Here is a 15,654-nt window from a genome sequence, read left to right as displayed (position 1 = left end):
TAATAATATCAAAATACACATGCCTAAGCACAGAACCATACCAGTCTTGGATGCAGACATAGCTTAATCTGATAAAAGGCATCTTTACAAGTCTTTCCCATATTTTGCAGCAGAGCATAAACTTGGGATTTTGTAGGGATGTACCAGCATCTATTTGGAGACTCCAAAGCCCCATTTGGATAATATTTGTATTTGTGGTAGCTTAGGAGATTTTAAGGACAAAATAAGATGTATTAAGCCTTGCAGAGATATCACTTAGTTCTTCATATCCTTACACAGATACTAAGAACAATCCAATTTTGTTTACTAGCAAAATAGTAAATTAGATTCTTTTGCCCAATTTTTTTTTGTTTTCATCACAACCTGACAGACTGTAGCCTCTTTCATATTATTGGGAAAATGCCTTGTAGGGCTTTCAAGGTGATGCGGATGTGTTTCTGTTCCCTTGCACTATCCCAGAAGCATTTATGCCTAAGCTGGGACTCAATTTTCTCTTCCCTTGGAAAATTACAATTGATGTGCGTAAGAATAATTGGCCTATTACAATCAGGGGCTGCTTCCCAGAAGAAGTGTGTTAGTGCATTGTGCAGCTCAGCTCTTTCCTAGCCTACGAAAAGAGGCTGGGGGCGGGCACCTGGAACACACCAAGCTCAGAGACCACCAAAGACCCCACAGTTCAACCCTGAGCTGCCAATACTCTTGTTACACCATCACCTTTGATTATGGAAATAATAGGAGCTGAATTCCCAGACCTGGGAGGTTATCAGGATGGGGAAAGTTAGACTAGACCCACTTATTTCTCTCTCTGCTCTTTTCTTGCTTCAGAATCAGTCTGTGAGATAGGAAGGAATGTGGCAACCGATGCTTTATAGGTGATGTGGACCGGTCAGGATGGCTGATACAATCACTGTAGTTTACTCATTGTGAATGTGCAGGCACAAGAGAGCCTGTAATTTGACGGGAAGAAGGTGGGGCTGATGCAATCTGAGCCAAAGGATGGCTCTGGCAGCCACCGAATTAGCACTGGTGCCATATTCATTGGCACAAATGAATTGCATCTGAATACTGGACAGAAAGAACTGTTTCTGGTGTAGCGGACTTCAGAGTTTCTGCATCAAATATTTTTCCGTTGTAATAATGTGCCAAATGTTCTCACGCCAGGGAATATCCTTAATTCCAAAGTCTCAACGGGAGTCAAGTTGGTTAGATCTGCCACCTATGATCCAGGAAAGGAGTCCAAGCACTAGTAGAAGTGCGATAAGTATTGGCAATGTGAACAGCCAATACTGGCATCGTTTACTACTAATTCAAGGAGAGATATACAGAAGAGCAAGGTTTCTTGAAAATTTTTAAAACACATAAGACATCAATTCCCAGAATTCCCCAGCCAACATGGAAAACCCCAATCCTGCAGTAGAGAGTTGACCTTCAGGACGTGAGCTGTTATGGGCGGAACTTGAAAAAAATACACTGCTCAAAAAAATAAAGGGAACACAAGATAAGACATCCTACTATTAAATACAGTACATTGTGTTGTTTAAGTGGGAATTCCCTTTATCTTTTTGAGCAGTATATTATTTACTTTTGAGAAAGGGGGGAGTATGACAAAGAAACTGTCAGAAGAATAATTTGGGGTTCCAACCCAAGCCGGGGTTGTGCAAGAATAAATAAAAACGAGATCCAGACAACTGTGAAGAAAGGAGAAATACATATTCCTAAAAGCAAAGAGTTTTCCTTTAGGGGCAGCTGCACAAAAATGGGGCACAGCAAAATAGTTAAACAGGGGAACTTGTCCTGGATGTGGAAATGTCTACGTGCCGATTCTAGGGTGACGCTTGAGGGACGTGTGTATGTAGGTATGTTTATTCTTGTGAACATGCATTTCTGCTGGGAGACCTAAATTAATTAATTCTGTGTTTACAGACCTTATCCTTTGATATGTGGATTAGGTCTGGGTAACTTATCTGGGGAGGTTTAAGGAAGTTTAAGTAAAAGCCTTCCCCATGTTTGCTGTTTTTATTTGATGAACCTAATTTCAGCCTAACTGTCAATTATCTAGTGGAGAAACTGGTTCTCGGTCCATTATGGAATCTGTTAATGTTTTAAGGGAAGATGGAAAGAGTATAAAGAATAAAATACATTTTGATATAAAACTTTTCATAAAACTCCGGACAACTCAACCTTGTTTTTTTTTTTTAAGCCTAAGATGGGGCATAGAAAAAAAAATCAAACAGGCTTTCAAGATTCTGTTATTCTACCCTACAAGAAGAAAGAGCATACTAGAATCCCTTCCACGCCTGTTTCTTGATCTTGCCTATCTTGGAGGACTAACAAATAGAACCTCAATTCAGCCTTGAGATCAATCTTTTTATCTAGAAAGAGGGCAGGGATTGTTTAGCAGGCTGTTCCGTGGCTTGGTGTCCCCCGGAACTCTTTGAAGTGTCCCAGGTGAGCATCCCATACACTGTGGGACATGCTGCAAACAATGCAGAAATATCCACATGCATTGGAAGAGGGCAAGTGCAAACTTGTGTTCTGCTTCCAACCAGGCAAAGAGGCATCCTGGCACTGTGAGATCTTGGGAAAGCAACCAAACCCGGCCCAGACAATGAGGCTGCATGGCTGCGGGCAGCAGTGATGGGAGTGGAGGGTGGAGATTGCAAACTACCTTTTGTCCGGTCAAGACCCTGCGGAGAATCAGAAAGGCAATTTTGTTCTCCTCTGCAGTTTCTCCACATTGCACTGAAGCTTCAACTGCAGGAGACCATCCTTGTTTCCACCCAGATACTCACTTGGCTGCCAGGGGACTGCTGCTTTTTTCCACACCGTGCTTTGGTAGCGGGCAGGTGTGCCACAGCCTTAGCAAATGTTTCAAAGTGCAGTGCAGCATCATCCTGATGTTGACATTTTCTCAACTGAGAATCCTATTATGCTTTTCCAGCCTGAGCAGCCAGTGTTACTTGTCCCAGCCCTTAGTTCTGCTTTACAAAAGCTCTTTGAAATTGTTCTGGCCAAGAGATTTACCCTAAAAGCCCGCAAAAGAGCCGGAGGCAGTAACAGGGCGTGATTGGGGCCTAATTTGCAGGTTCCTGGCAGGGGAACAGACAGGAGACAGTAGCCCTGGGGATTCCGAGAGGAACAGAGCCTGCTCAAGACGAAGATGCCTTCCTTTCCCTCTCAATTTCTTCTGAACAAATTTTCTGCTGTAACAACAAAATGAAAGAACCGACTTCCAGGCCATCTACAGCTCTGCTCCCAACTGTTGGGAAGCTGTGTATCTGAACAGCTAACTGCAGAGATTTATTTTTTTTAAAGGGCGTTTATGTCTAATCCCTGATTTCTCATTTTGGCAAAATTATGGTGGTAGAACCAGTGTGGATAATCAGCAAGCTTGAATCGCTATCTCTTGGGAAAATCAGGAGCTGCCTTAATGCTGGTTTGAGCAGAGCTGTTTCACTGGTCCCAGGTGAGGGAGGATGTTTTGCATCTGTTAGACGCACCAAGGATCAAGCCATGAACTTTCAGATGTCTGCAGTGAAGCTGAGGCTAGTAAAGAAGCATCTGGCAACAATTCATTTCCACCTCGTGGGACCAGAAACTTTTTCGTGCTGCGTAACTGAGCAAGGCCCTTTCCTGCAGGAGATGACAGCCTTTTATTTGTGAATGATGCGTGATTTGTGGTAGGAACTGCCATAGCACATATTTATGTCTGTTATGAGTGCTCCAGAAAATGAAGGTCATTTATGGCACAGCTTTGGGGGTCCCTAGCAAGTATCCATATCGAGCATGTGGCCAATAGAAACAAAACATGGATTTAAGAGTAGGGCTAGAAGATTTCCTATAAATCAGGCACATCTGATGTCAGTGTAGACAAAGAAGTTCCTCATGATGCATGCCATTGCCACAGTGCGGGGGACTTTCTGGATCTTTCTGTTACAGGGTTTGAGATCCATCATCCTTAACTGATTTGTCAGAAACCAGAGTCCTCTTTGCTCCAGCATCCCTGAAGATGCTCACACTTGTTCCTTCTTTTTTGCCAGCACTCCCAGTCACAATCACACCCTAATTGGAAAAATGACCTCAGTGCTTGCTCCAGATTGCTGAGGTGTCTTTTTAGTGATGTAAGTGCAGGGAGACTTTTGGCATTTTTCTGAAACTGACTCTTCTGGGAGTGCACCCTGGTTTTTTCTTTGTCTGATGTAATGTCGTGGGAGGCAGGGCTGTTCAAGCCTAAACCTGTTTACCCTGTTTGCAACACTCAAGCCACAGCTCATCCTAGTCTCCATCTCGGGGCTGTCAGTGGGACCTCAAAACTTAGTTGCAACTTAACCCATTAGGTCCTCTCCTTTCCCAGATAATTCCAACCTTCCTGATGGAATCTGAACTGGAAAACCTGAATCTGAAGCCCTCTTGACAACTTTCACTCATCTGTATTGTTTGATTTGATCAGGCTTATTCAGAACTATCCATATTGCTAGGCTGGTGTTCCGTGATCTCAAGTCAAGATAAAACTTCCCCTACAGACAGTGCAGCTGTGAGCTGAGAGATTGAAGGCAGGACCATGAATGGGAGGGTCTCCTCACGTCCTAGATCAGTGGTTCTCAACCTGTGGTTTGCGGAGCCCTGGGGGGCTGTGATGTCCTCACAGGGGGTCCACAAAGGCTTGAGGAAATGTTATGATTTAAATCTTGAGTTAACTCTTGGTGGCCATGATCCCTGGCCACAGAAGATCCATGGTGAAGAAAAGGTTGAGAATCCCTGTCCTAGAAGGTACACTGAAATGTCTTAAAATGAAGGTTCATTCTCCGAGCTTGTGAGTTGGCTTCTGAACATTTCGTTACCAGGCTATATACATTTACACAGTTACAAAGCTAAGAGACTTAGCAGGGAGTAATGTGGGGCCAACTTGCCAAATTTTGAAAGAGAAAGTGTGTGTGTGTGTGGGAAACCCAGAGCAGCACATCAAGGTTGCCAGTCCAGAAGCTCAAAGGGAGCTTCTCTGCTTCTTTTTGAGAAGACTGAAGGGAGACTTGGCCTTACAGGAAAAGCCATTACTCAGCAGTTTGGGCAGGGTGGAGGAACAGGGGGATTCTTGCCCCACGAGCCACCAAGCAGCTGCAGCTTTGCTAACACAGCTGTTTGTGCATGCATGGATTGGGTGGAGAAGGAAGGCTGGGGAAGAGCAGGTGTGTCTGGATGGTGGAGCTCCACCTTGTCTGAGAAACTTCCCATCAGGGTAACAGCCATGGGTGCCTTTGAAAATCTCACCAACACCCATATCCCATTCCCAAGACATACCAGGTGTTTTTCTGATCCACCCAATAGAGGTTAACCGGCAGATCCCACCAGGCCGGTCAAGGCTAATATTTGTGAAGGGTTTCTTAAGGCAATAGTCACTTTTCTTGCAGTTTTCAGGTCAAAGCAAATTTACTTAGCCTTATTTGGAATTGTTTCTCGGCGCTTTCATATGATAATAGTTGTGGAACTCAACACTTTCTCGCCCCAGAGCCACTAATTACATGTCATACAAAACACATGACTAATCATGATATGTTAAAGAGATGAGATGCATCAAAAGGCATTGAACTGGTCCTTTGTGCAGTGATAGGTTTCCTGATTAGCCATGGATGGCCTTGCTCTTGCTAAAAGATAAAGAAGGAAGAGCATAAAAAGCGAAGCTAGGGAGGAACCTCTAAAAGGGTGGAACTGTGAGAGATTAAGAGCTTCCAGTGCCAAGATAAGCATTACAATTAATCTGTTTCTGGGTGTTGGATCTTAGAAACCTGTTCTGTGCACCCAAATGGTCCATATCCAAATCTCCCATATTCAGTATCCTTTTGCTATCTGCAGGTTGGCCAGCAAGGGAGAAACACGGGGATTTCTCCCACTCTCCATAGCCCCAGAGTCATAGCCGAGACGACCCAGGAAATGTCTGCCTTGAGAAATAGTTAAATTCTTTTCACCCACCTAAGTCATACCTCCTCTTCGCTCTTGGGTGGAATGTGCCTTGACTTTGTTTGCTAGTGCCTTGCCCACCCCAGCTGCGACTGAACCCAGTGCCTGCCCTGCAGGCTGCAACAGAGCAGGATGGGTGTGAAAAAAGAAAGAGAAGGCAGCCCAGAGCCTCAGGCCTACTAGGGCTCAGCCCTGCCCCACCTCACTGCTGAAGCCACGCTGAAATTGCTGAGGCTGGCAGAGCTGCAGCTGAGTGATGGGCCTGCCTGCTGGCCAGCCAGGTGCTTTGCAAGGAAACAGATGTGTCACCTGAGAAAAAGGTGCAAAACTCACCAATGAAAGTGGCAGACAAGAGGAGGCATTTTCAGGAGCCTGGACGGGAAAGGTGAGCTGAAGAACTGACTCTCCCGTCTCTTCTAGGCAGCATCTAATCCTCCAGGATTAGGTACCATCTCTGTGCTAATGGTGTCTCAGGAATTCAAGGGCTGCCACACTTCCGTAGCCATTCACAGCTAAGCATGACCTATTCTGTAGACCTTTACAATCATGCCAGTAACCTAGATTGTCTTAAAGGAACATTTTGGCTTTGGGACTAGCACACTGTCTATGGCAGGGGGGGTCTTCAAACTTGGCTCTTTTATGACTTGTGGACTTTTAACTCCCAGAATTCCTCAGCCAGCATGAAGTCCACAAGTCATAAAAGGGCCAAGTTTGAAGACCCCTGGTCTAAGGTCATGCCAGAAACTGCAAGATATCATAGCAGGCCTGCCAGAGGATCAGTTCAGCTGTAGACCCAGTACATCAATCCTGGGTAGTGCTGAGAAGAGAAAAATCCCTCACTGAGACAACAACTCCTTGCTTTGATCCCAATAGGCAATTCGGGTTTTTTTAAAGCAATTTGTAAGCAGTCTATAGATCTCTCTTTCTTTCTCACTCTCTCCCCATTCAGGATAACTCCCAATAACACTGAGACTGTGAGAACAAGCTTAAGGCCATCTTTGTCCATAGTCAAAGAAAATACACCCAGTAACATCTTGCCTATTTCTTGCATTAAGAGCAACCCCTTGTGGCCCCAATGAAATAGCTCTTAATGGGAACCTATACTGCAGAAGAACTGGTTTTGGTTATCCTGCTGATGTATCAGCAGCACCTCATGGTGGCAACTGGAAAAAACGATCAGGTCTACTTTCTCTTGCTTGACGGCCAATTTCAGCCATCATCCTGAGTCCTCACTGCAGCCCCAGATTCCTTGTACATCTCCCAGAAGCACAGCAGACACAGAGCAGAAAACCTCTAAGCTGCTCAAGCTAGAACGCAAAGCAAATATTTAGTGGATCACAGCTATGTCCTTTAGCAGCACAAACCAAGACCTGTCAAAAGAACATATTGTAATTTTGTCTATTTCTTTGCTCAGTAATATTCATCTCGCATTCTTTCCAGTGAAACACAAAACTTTCATAATAAATAATAATAATAATAATAATAATAAAAATAATAATAAAAATTAATAATAATAATAATAATAATAATAATAATAATAATAATAATAATAATAATAATAATAATAATAATAATAATAATAATAATAATAATAATAATAATAATAATAATAATATAAGTTGGAAGGGACCTTGGAGTTCATCTAGTCCAACCCCCTGCTCAGGCAGGAAACCCTATACCATTTCAGACAAGTGGCTGGCCAGTCTCTTCTTAAAAACCTCCAGTGTTGGAGCATTCACCACTTCTGGAGGCAGGTTGTTCCACTGATTTAATTGTTCTCACTGTCAGGAAGTTTCTCCTTAGTTCTAGGTTGCTTCTCTCCTTGACTAGTTTCCATCCATTGCTTCTTGTCCTGCTTTCAGGTGCTTTGGAGAATAGCTCTTCCACATATGTAAGTTATTCTCCAGTCTTCCCAACCTAGTACACTCAGGGGTTGTCTAGGCATTAAAGTCTGGGCATAACCAGATTGAGAAAAGTTGTTGAATGTGCTAGAATATTCTTGCTATTTTGATGGACACCTGCAGGAGCAAAGTTCTTACCAGAGGAGTGCTATCCTGTAAATGTAAGACCTAGATCAGGGGTAGGCAACCTCAGCTCTTTTATGACTCATGGACTTCAACTCCCAGAATTCCTGAGTCGGCTATGCTGACTCAGGAATTCTGGGAGTTGAAGTCCATGAGTCATAAAAGAGCCGAGGTTGCCTACCCCTGACCTAGATGTAACTCGATTGTGATTGCCTATAGGTTTATTGCATTTCATCATAGATTTATCTGATTTCATCTGTTTTCCTGCTTGGTCTCCATACCTTTCAAGGAGAAATGCACTGTGTGCAAGTAAATGCTAGGAAAAAAACATCAGTTATCCTTACAGAGCATCTTCCTTTGCTTGTGAGCAAATACAAAAAATTCTTTGTCATCTCTTTGTCATAAAATGCACCTTGCATTGCTAAGCTGGTAAATATATCTCATCACTGAGACATTTCTATCCTTACTGAAATGTTTTGCTATTTCTTGCCAGCCAAATAGTTTTTTTCCCCTAGTGATTATCCATTCATCTTCCAAAGGGTGTATCTTCCCGATGGGCCATTGAGTCAGACTATAGGCCCATAACTTTTAGCTGGTAATGAGGCCTTCAGTCAGCGCTGCTGATCCTTACCTCAAAGGCTGGGATTCTAGATACCTTCACCAGCTACCTAACCTCCTTTGAACATCTTTCAACAGAGATAATGAAGCAAGGAGGGAAGAATTCTGTTAAGTAACTCAGTGAGCCAACAGCTGGTTTAGATCTTTTTTTAAAAAAATCCACCATAAAAATATCTGCAGATTTATTATCTAGAATGCAAGCAATTTAATTTCCCTTTCATAATAAAATACCAAGAGCTGTGCACCAATTTTCGTAAGTTGTACAAACAAGACATTGAACACCAGATGTTTCTCCTTCTATCAATTTGGTACAAATTACAACATGCAGTTCTGTCCTTTAAGCATCTTCATCGCAATGATAGAATGCTTGCTTCATTATTAAAAGGCACGGTGTTTCTATTACATTCTTTCTTTTATAACTCTATTTGATCTTGATATTTGAAATTTTCCTCTCCGCATCTATTAGCACACCTATCTCCTTAGATGGCACTTCATATGTGTACAAGTGGAATAATTTTCCAGTTTATGCTTAAATAAAAATTGTTTTAGCCTTAAAAAAATGACACACTGCAGTAGGTGTTAAGTGCCCTACCAAGAAAAGTTGCAAATCCTTTAGAGCCATTTTATTTAGAAATAAATGGCAAGAGGAGAGACATGGTGATATGCAAAGTATGCTTCATGGGAAGAAAGTAATTCAAATTAAAGTATTTTGTTTTTCTTGTAAAATGAGAATCTAGGAGGTTCAATGGCAATGAAAGATTTAAGATGGATTACAGAAATATTTCTTCACATCTGTGCATAAAATCAGTGGGTCTAACGATGACACCAATTCAGGTTTTAAACTAATTATACAAATCCAGCAGAGTGAAAGCTTCAAACTCTACTACAGGAAGATGTTACTGTACCCATATCAATGTGTGGACTTGAACTCACTATTGGTATGGCCTTAACATGGCACTATCTTGGAAAATTAGTGCCTTGACTTTGCCAGTAGCCTGTCGACTTCCAGGATTCCACTAACTTGGAAGACATGGTAATAACCATGGGTATTTGATGTTTTTGGCCTGATTCAGTCTGGCTATATATTTTATATTGTAGTCTTAAAACATCTGCAAATGTTGTTTTCCTCTTCTACCCCATATACTGCAGAGGGGGAAGTGACACTGCTCCAAGCTTGTGTCTCTATAAAATATGATACAAATGCACCAAAGTTTGAAAAAGAAAGTGTGAAAGCTTCTTTATTTAGCATTCCTCTCTCCAAAATCCAAAATCCTTGGCAGCACAAAAAAATGCCTGAAAAGATTCTCTTCTCAACAATATCCAGATTCCATGCTTTTCCTCAGCGTCACAATTCAGAGCGTCCAGAAGGTAGGGCCTTGTTGGGAACAGACCACCAAACTCTTTAAGAAAGTGATCTGTGATAGGACAAGAAGCTTTTCCCAACAATGGCCTTTGAGCTGATGGCCAAGGGATATTATTGGCAAGAGCCTTCCCCCCCCCACCAAAAGCATTTGGAAGGCACCAAGTTGTGGGATGGTAGCAGAGAGAACTCTTAACACTTCTCAGCAAAATAAACCAGGATAATGCTCTGAAGGAGACACATTGCTGGGAGTTGAAGTCCACAAGTCATAAAAGGGCCAAGTTTGAAGACCCCTGTTCTAGGGCAACAACTTTAGTTAGCACTGAATAGTCATCTCTTAACTAGCAGGTGCCAAATCATATTGCTTTGCCAACTATACACGTTTCTTATCAGAAACATTTGGGTCCTCACTACACCACAATTAGAAGGAGCCCAATGATGGTGGCCTGCTCACCCCTGCACGAAGCCTGGGAGTACCACAGAGGGAGCATGCACGCGCATGTGTGCGCGCGCACACACACACACACACACACACACACACACGTACATCCCTGCTGTTCTTGCTGAGAGACCATTTGGGGCAGGCTGATCCACCCTCCTTCAGTGGCTGCCGTAACTGGCATGTTCCATGTCTAAAGTTTCCTGCTCCACCGTTTTCTCCTGTGGCTGCACATACTTCTCCTGGACTGCCAGGGTGCTGATGGAGTGAGAGTTAAGGAGAAAGGAAGCCCAAAGGCATTAAAGAAAGGTAAGCTGGTCTGTCTGTATCTGTTGACTGGCAGGACAGGTAGTCCTCGATTTACAACAATTAATTTAGTGACCGTTCGAAGTTACAATGGCATTGAAAAAAGTGACTTTTGACCGCTTTTCACACAACCGTTGCAGCATCTCCAGGTTCACATGATCAAAATTCAGATGCCTGGCAACTGACTCATACTTACCAACAATTGCAGTGTCCTGTGACCTGACAAGCAAAGTCAGTGAGGAAACCAGATTCACTGAACAATCAGGTTATTAACTGTACTACCCAAAATAGTGGATGGGATAAAAAAGAATCATCTGTTACATGGAGCAAAAGCCTAAGAAGTAATCAGGCAATTTGAGGGGGCAGGGCTAGGTGCAGCACACAAGACAATTGCTACCACTGGTCTAAAATGCCCTTTAAATGACATTACACGATAAGCAGGATTCCCCAAACCTCTGCATTTCCTAAGGCACAGAAGTAATCAACAGCTTCCAAGAAAGAGGAAGGCGAGAGAGAGCAAAAAGGATACGATGTAAAATGAAAATCAGCTCCCATCGCTGCAGACATCAAGACGTTGAGATTTCTGTGTTCAGAGTCCCCAAAACAGTAACCGTTGGCTTTGTCCACTGCCTGCATCACACACCGCATGCTTTCCTTGTCCTGAAACAAGGAACCATTAGAAACACTTCACACCCAAATTGATTTCTCTGCCATATTTCATCCTGTTTCTTGCTAGCCTGATTAATGGCAGGCAAGTCCCAGCAACAGTTTTGTTTAATAAAACGAATCCTCTGAGTTGTCTTACATTCAGGTCTGAAAGTTTTCTTTAGGAAGGACAAATTGCAATCACACTGCCATGAGGTTATAGTTACCAAATGCTGGAATAAACAAAAAAAAATCATCCAGGAGTTTATAGTATCATTCTATTGACCTCAAACTATTCTCCATTCCTTAAACATTCTGCTCTGTAACAGCATTTAGTCAGATGCTTACCCAGTGGGCACAGACCTTTTCAACTCTGTTTTGACCAGTTGTTAGTGTAGAAGGAAACCAATGAGATTAAGAGGTAAAAAATACACAAATGTAGATAACTAATTCTGAAGCTGACCAGTTGTGAGGAACTGTCCTCACAACTGGTCAGTTTCAGAATTAGTTATCTACATTTGTGTATTTTTTACCTCTTAATCTCATTGGTTTCCTTCTACACTAACAAATGTATGTCACACCTGTCTCAAACACAGTCATTTGCAGCTCAAGTGTAGGTAAAAATAGTGGAAGGAAATTGATGGGCATTACCAAAACTTCATCTGTTCCTCTCCTTGGCTTGCTTACCTGGACATTGAGAGGAACAAAAGACACCAGACTGTAGTCTTCAATCACTCCCACCAGCTTCTTGTTCAGCCGTTGGTAGTTCTTGAAGAATGGATCTGAAGCCAAGTGATCCACTAAGTAGGACAGATCAAGAACTTCTGTGTAATAATCTAGATTAAATGCTGTAAGGCAAATGAAAGGGGAAAGAAATCTTCAGATAATAACAACAACAATAACAACTGGAAGGAACCTTGGAGATCTTCTAGTCCAACCCCCTGCTCAGGCAGGAAACCCTATACCATTTCAGGCAAATGGTTGTCCAATCTCTTCTTAAAAAACTGTGTTGGAGCACCCACAACTTCTGGAGGCAGGTTGTTCCACTGATTAATTGTTCTCACTGTCAGGAAGTTTCTCCTTAGTTCTAGGTTGCTTCTCTCCCTGATTAGTTTCCATTTGTTGCTTCTTGTCCTGCCTTCAGGTGCTTTGGAGAATAGCTTGACTCCCTCTTCTTTGTGGCGGCCCCTGAGATATTGGAACACTGCTATCATGGCCCCCCTCGTCCTTCTCTTCGTTAAACTAGACATACCCAATTCCAGCAGCTATTCTTTATACGTTTTAGCCTCCAGTCCCCTAATCATCTTTGTTGCTCTTCTCTGTACTCTTTCTAGTCTCAACATCTTTTTTATATGTTGGTGACCAAAACTGGATGCAATATTCCCAGTGTGGCCTTACCAAGGCATTGTAAAGTGGTATTAGTACTTCACGTGATCTTGATTCTATCCCTCTGTTCATGCAGCCTAGCACTGTGTTGGCTTTTTTGGCAGCTGCAGCACACTGCTGGCTCATATTTAAGTGATGGTCCACTAGGACTCCGAGACCCCTCTCACAGTTACTACTATTGAGCAAGATACTACCTATACAGTACTTGTTCATTTGGCTTTTCTTGCCTAAATGTAGAACCTTACTTTTTTCAATTCATAGAATAAGGAACAAGATAATCTGTAATTTCTTATAGCACGTATATATTGGGCAGAAATTTGATAGCAGAATCTTTTTTCTGGAAAGTGAAATGCCCCAATTATGGAATTGTTGCAATTAAAAGAGGGAGAGACAGTTTGGTGTAGTGGTTAAGGCATCAGACTAGTTCCTGACCTGGGAGTATAAAGCCAGCTAGAGGATCTTGGGCCAATCAATTTTTTTTAGCCCTAGGAAAGAAACAATAGCAAATCACTTCTGAAAAAAAAACTTGCCAGGAAAACTGCAGGGACTTGTCCAGGCAGTCTCTGAGAATAGTTAGCCCTTCTTTCAAAACAAGTATATTTCTGCTATAAAGATTTGACTTAAGACTAGAGTAGTAAATTATCTATGAAGTCTTCGGACAGAGAAGACCTTGGATAAACTTCTCCGGCAACCACCCAACTATAAGTGAACTATGACTATCCTCAACTGACCCAGGGTGGATTACACACACCTTCTAATCTGATGTGTAATGGGCCCTTAGTTTAATCAGTCCCTCAGTTCCCCAAGGGTCGCCTGCTCTCACCTAACTTCCCATACTGCTGGATAAGGTCCATTTTGGAGAGGATGTTGATGTGGGGCAACTCCACGTGCAGCATTGTGGCGAGGGAAGTGCAGAGAACAGAGATGAATTTGCCAGGATCTGTGCAGTAATGGGAATCTACCAGATGAACAGCAGCCAGCTATGAAGGGCACACAAAAGGGTAAAGAAATTAGCATGCTGGCTGAGGATTTCTGGGAGTTGGAAGTCCACACATGTTAAAAGTTGCTAAGATTGAGAAACCCTGATTTAATATATGCAATCCCATATACGAAAACAAGGCTCTGTCAGGAATGGGAATAGAAAGTTGTAGTTCTTCAGATGACCCTGAACTAAAAGCATGCCCCTCCCTTATACCGTTCACACTGTGGTTTAGCATTGTAGCAAGCCATAGATACAAACTATATTACATCCTCTAAAGAGATTTAAGTTTCTAGTAGTATCCCAAAGATGCTTTTTTCACGAGGCAAGTGGACTTTGTTTTTTCTTTGAAGACGTTTTTGCTTCTTGGATGAGGCGTGAAACATCTTCCAAGAAAAAACAAAGCCCAGTTGCCTCTTGACAAAAGCATATTTGAGATAACCGTGACCTGGATGACTGAGAATCTCCACAGACGTTTCTAGTAGTATTTTAACAATATTTTGATGTAAGGTGGAAAGTCAATAAAGCATAAGGAAGATTTTCAAATTGAAACTGAGACGCAGAACCTCAAGATTCCTGGACTCTGGTGATAACACAAATTAACACATTAAATTAGACATATCAATAGCATTGCAGGTGTACAATAGAGACTGACAGTTAAATAGAGGCTAGGAAATCTGCCCTAAGTTTTCTCTCTTTGCTGCCATCTAGCAGTTGTCTGGATTTTTAAAGTCCAGATCAGCTCTAGCTGAATACATCTTTTCAAGCTCATGCAATTTCTACCAAACATTACGCACATAAAATGCATCATATTTTACAACGGCTTCACGATTTGTCACTGGGAATTGAAAGGGCAGCTGTTATCACAGTCACTGTGAATTGGGACAGGTTGAGGTTTGGCCTTTAGGAATGCTCTCACTTCCTCTGGACCAAACATACCCTGAAATTCCACTTAGCAAGTTGAGCAAAGATGTTTCTCAATGAACTATGATGGGTGCAGAGCTCCACTTGTCCGGGGCAATCAAATAAGAAGTAATGTCCTTTCAGTTGGTCCAGTTTCTCCTGTAGCCAGTCAAAATTCGCCTCTAGGTACTCCATGCAGTAGATTAAGCCACCGTTGGGGCCAAGTTTCAAATTCTCCATCACATCAGACAAGGTGATCAGTTCAGAGATATCTACAGCACACTGGAATGGAAGCCCTTCGTTTGCCGGGTCCAGATTCACCACAGCAACCTTGCGCCCAATTGCAGACAGGAATTCCTGCATGCCATGACAATAGGTGGTTTTCCCGGAGCCGGGTGGCCCAATCACTACCTGACCGAAGGCTAGCGATGGCTGCTTGTTGGTTTTTGACATACTGCAGGTTTCTTTCTCCTAAAAGTAGACATCGGAAAGAATAAGACCAGTAGGCAGGGATGAGTCCATACTATTCATACCTGTGCTATTCACAGTAAAGAAAACAATTCACACTTAGTGTACAACAAACACGCTTGTATGACAAACCCGCATTACGTTCCCACATTACGCAACTTTTGCCAAAAGACTGGATTGGAGAGAGCTGGGAAGGAGAGGCAAGAGCCACAGCCCCCGCTCTGCCCCCGTCTTCTAGGCCAGCCTTCGGCTCAATGCGCCGCGCCGGGCTTGGAAGAAGAAAAGCGGGACACGCTGCAACTGGGGAAACGCCACGCCGTTGCGGATTGGCGGCGGACGGTGCAAAAGCCCTCCCGGTCCCTTCGGTCTAGAGCTAGGGATGGATCCCGCATTGCCTCCGAAAGTCACCCTCCGCCAGCAAAACGGCCGTTTTGGATCCGCGTATCCTAAAGTCCCATAGGATTCACCTGGGGTTTCGCTCTTGGTTCCTTCTACCGGCCGCTCTCGATCAATTACCCCGAGAGATGATGGCGCATGAAAGAGCGTTTCTCTAGACCTCGGCTCTTTTATG

General features: G+C 43.0%; 1 protein-coding gene across 1 annotated transcript; it reads right to left on the bottom strand.

Annotated features, from left to right (window-relative positions):
- Window positions 1-9,817: 9,817 nt before the first annotated feature.
- On the bottom strand, window positions 9,818-15,652 carry GPN2 (GPN-loop GTPase 2). Its single transcript, XM_081334976.1, has 6 exons — window positions 15,551-15,652; window positions 14,652-15,086; window positions 13,557-13,713; window positions 12,035-12,195; window positions 11,232-11,362; window positions 9,818-10,654 (listed from the first exon to the last, which is right to left on the bottom strand). The coding sequence occupies exons 2-6, from the start codon at window positions 15,066-15,068 to the stop codon at window positions 10,558-10,560; spliced, it is 963 nt and encodes a 320-aa protein (XP_081191102.1). The 5' UTR covers window positions 15,069-15,086; window positions 15,551-15,652; the 3' UTR covers window positions 9,818-10,557.
- Window positions 15,653-15,654: the final 2 nt, after the last annotated feature.

This window comes from Vipera berus (genome assembly GCF_964194415.1).
Source record: "Vipera berus genome assembly, chromosome: 9".
NCBI classification, from domain to species: Eukaryota; Metazoa; Chordata; class Lepidosauria; order Squamata; family Viperidae; genus Vipera; species Vipera berus.
Note: the sequence above shows the minus strand (reverse complement) of the source record. Positions and strands in the feature narration are given on the sequence as shown.

Coding starts and splice junctions, on each gene's coding strand:
- GPN2 (XM_081334976.1), bottom strand. CDS start 15,068: ATGTCAAAAACCAACAAGCAGCCATCGCTAGCCTTCGGTCAGGTAGTG. Junction 11,363..12,034: donor TTGTTCCTCTCAATGTCCAG/GTAAGCAAGCCA, acceptor TCCTTGTTTCAG/GACAAGGAAAGCATGCGGTG. Junction 10,655..11,231: donor GCTGATTTTCATTTTACATC/GTATCCTTTTTG, acceptor TCACTCCATCAG/CACCCTGGCAGTCCAGGAGA.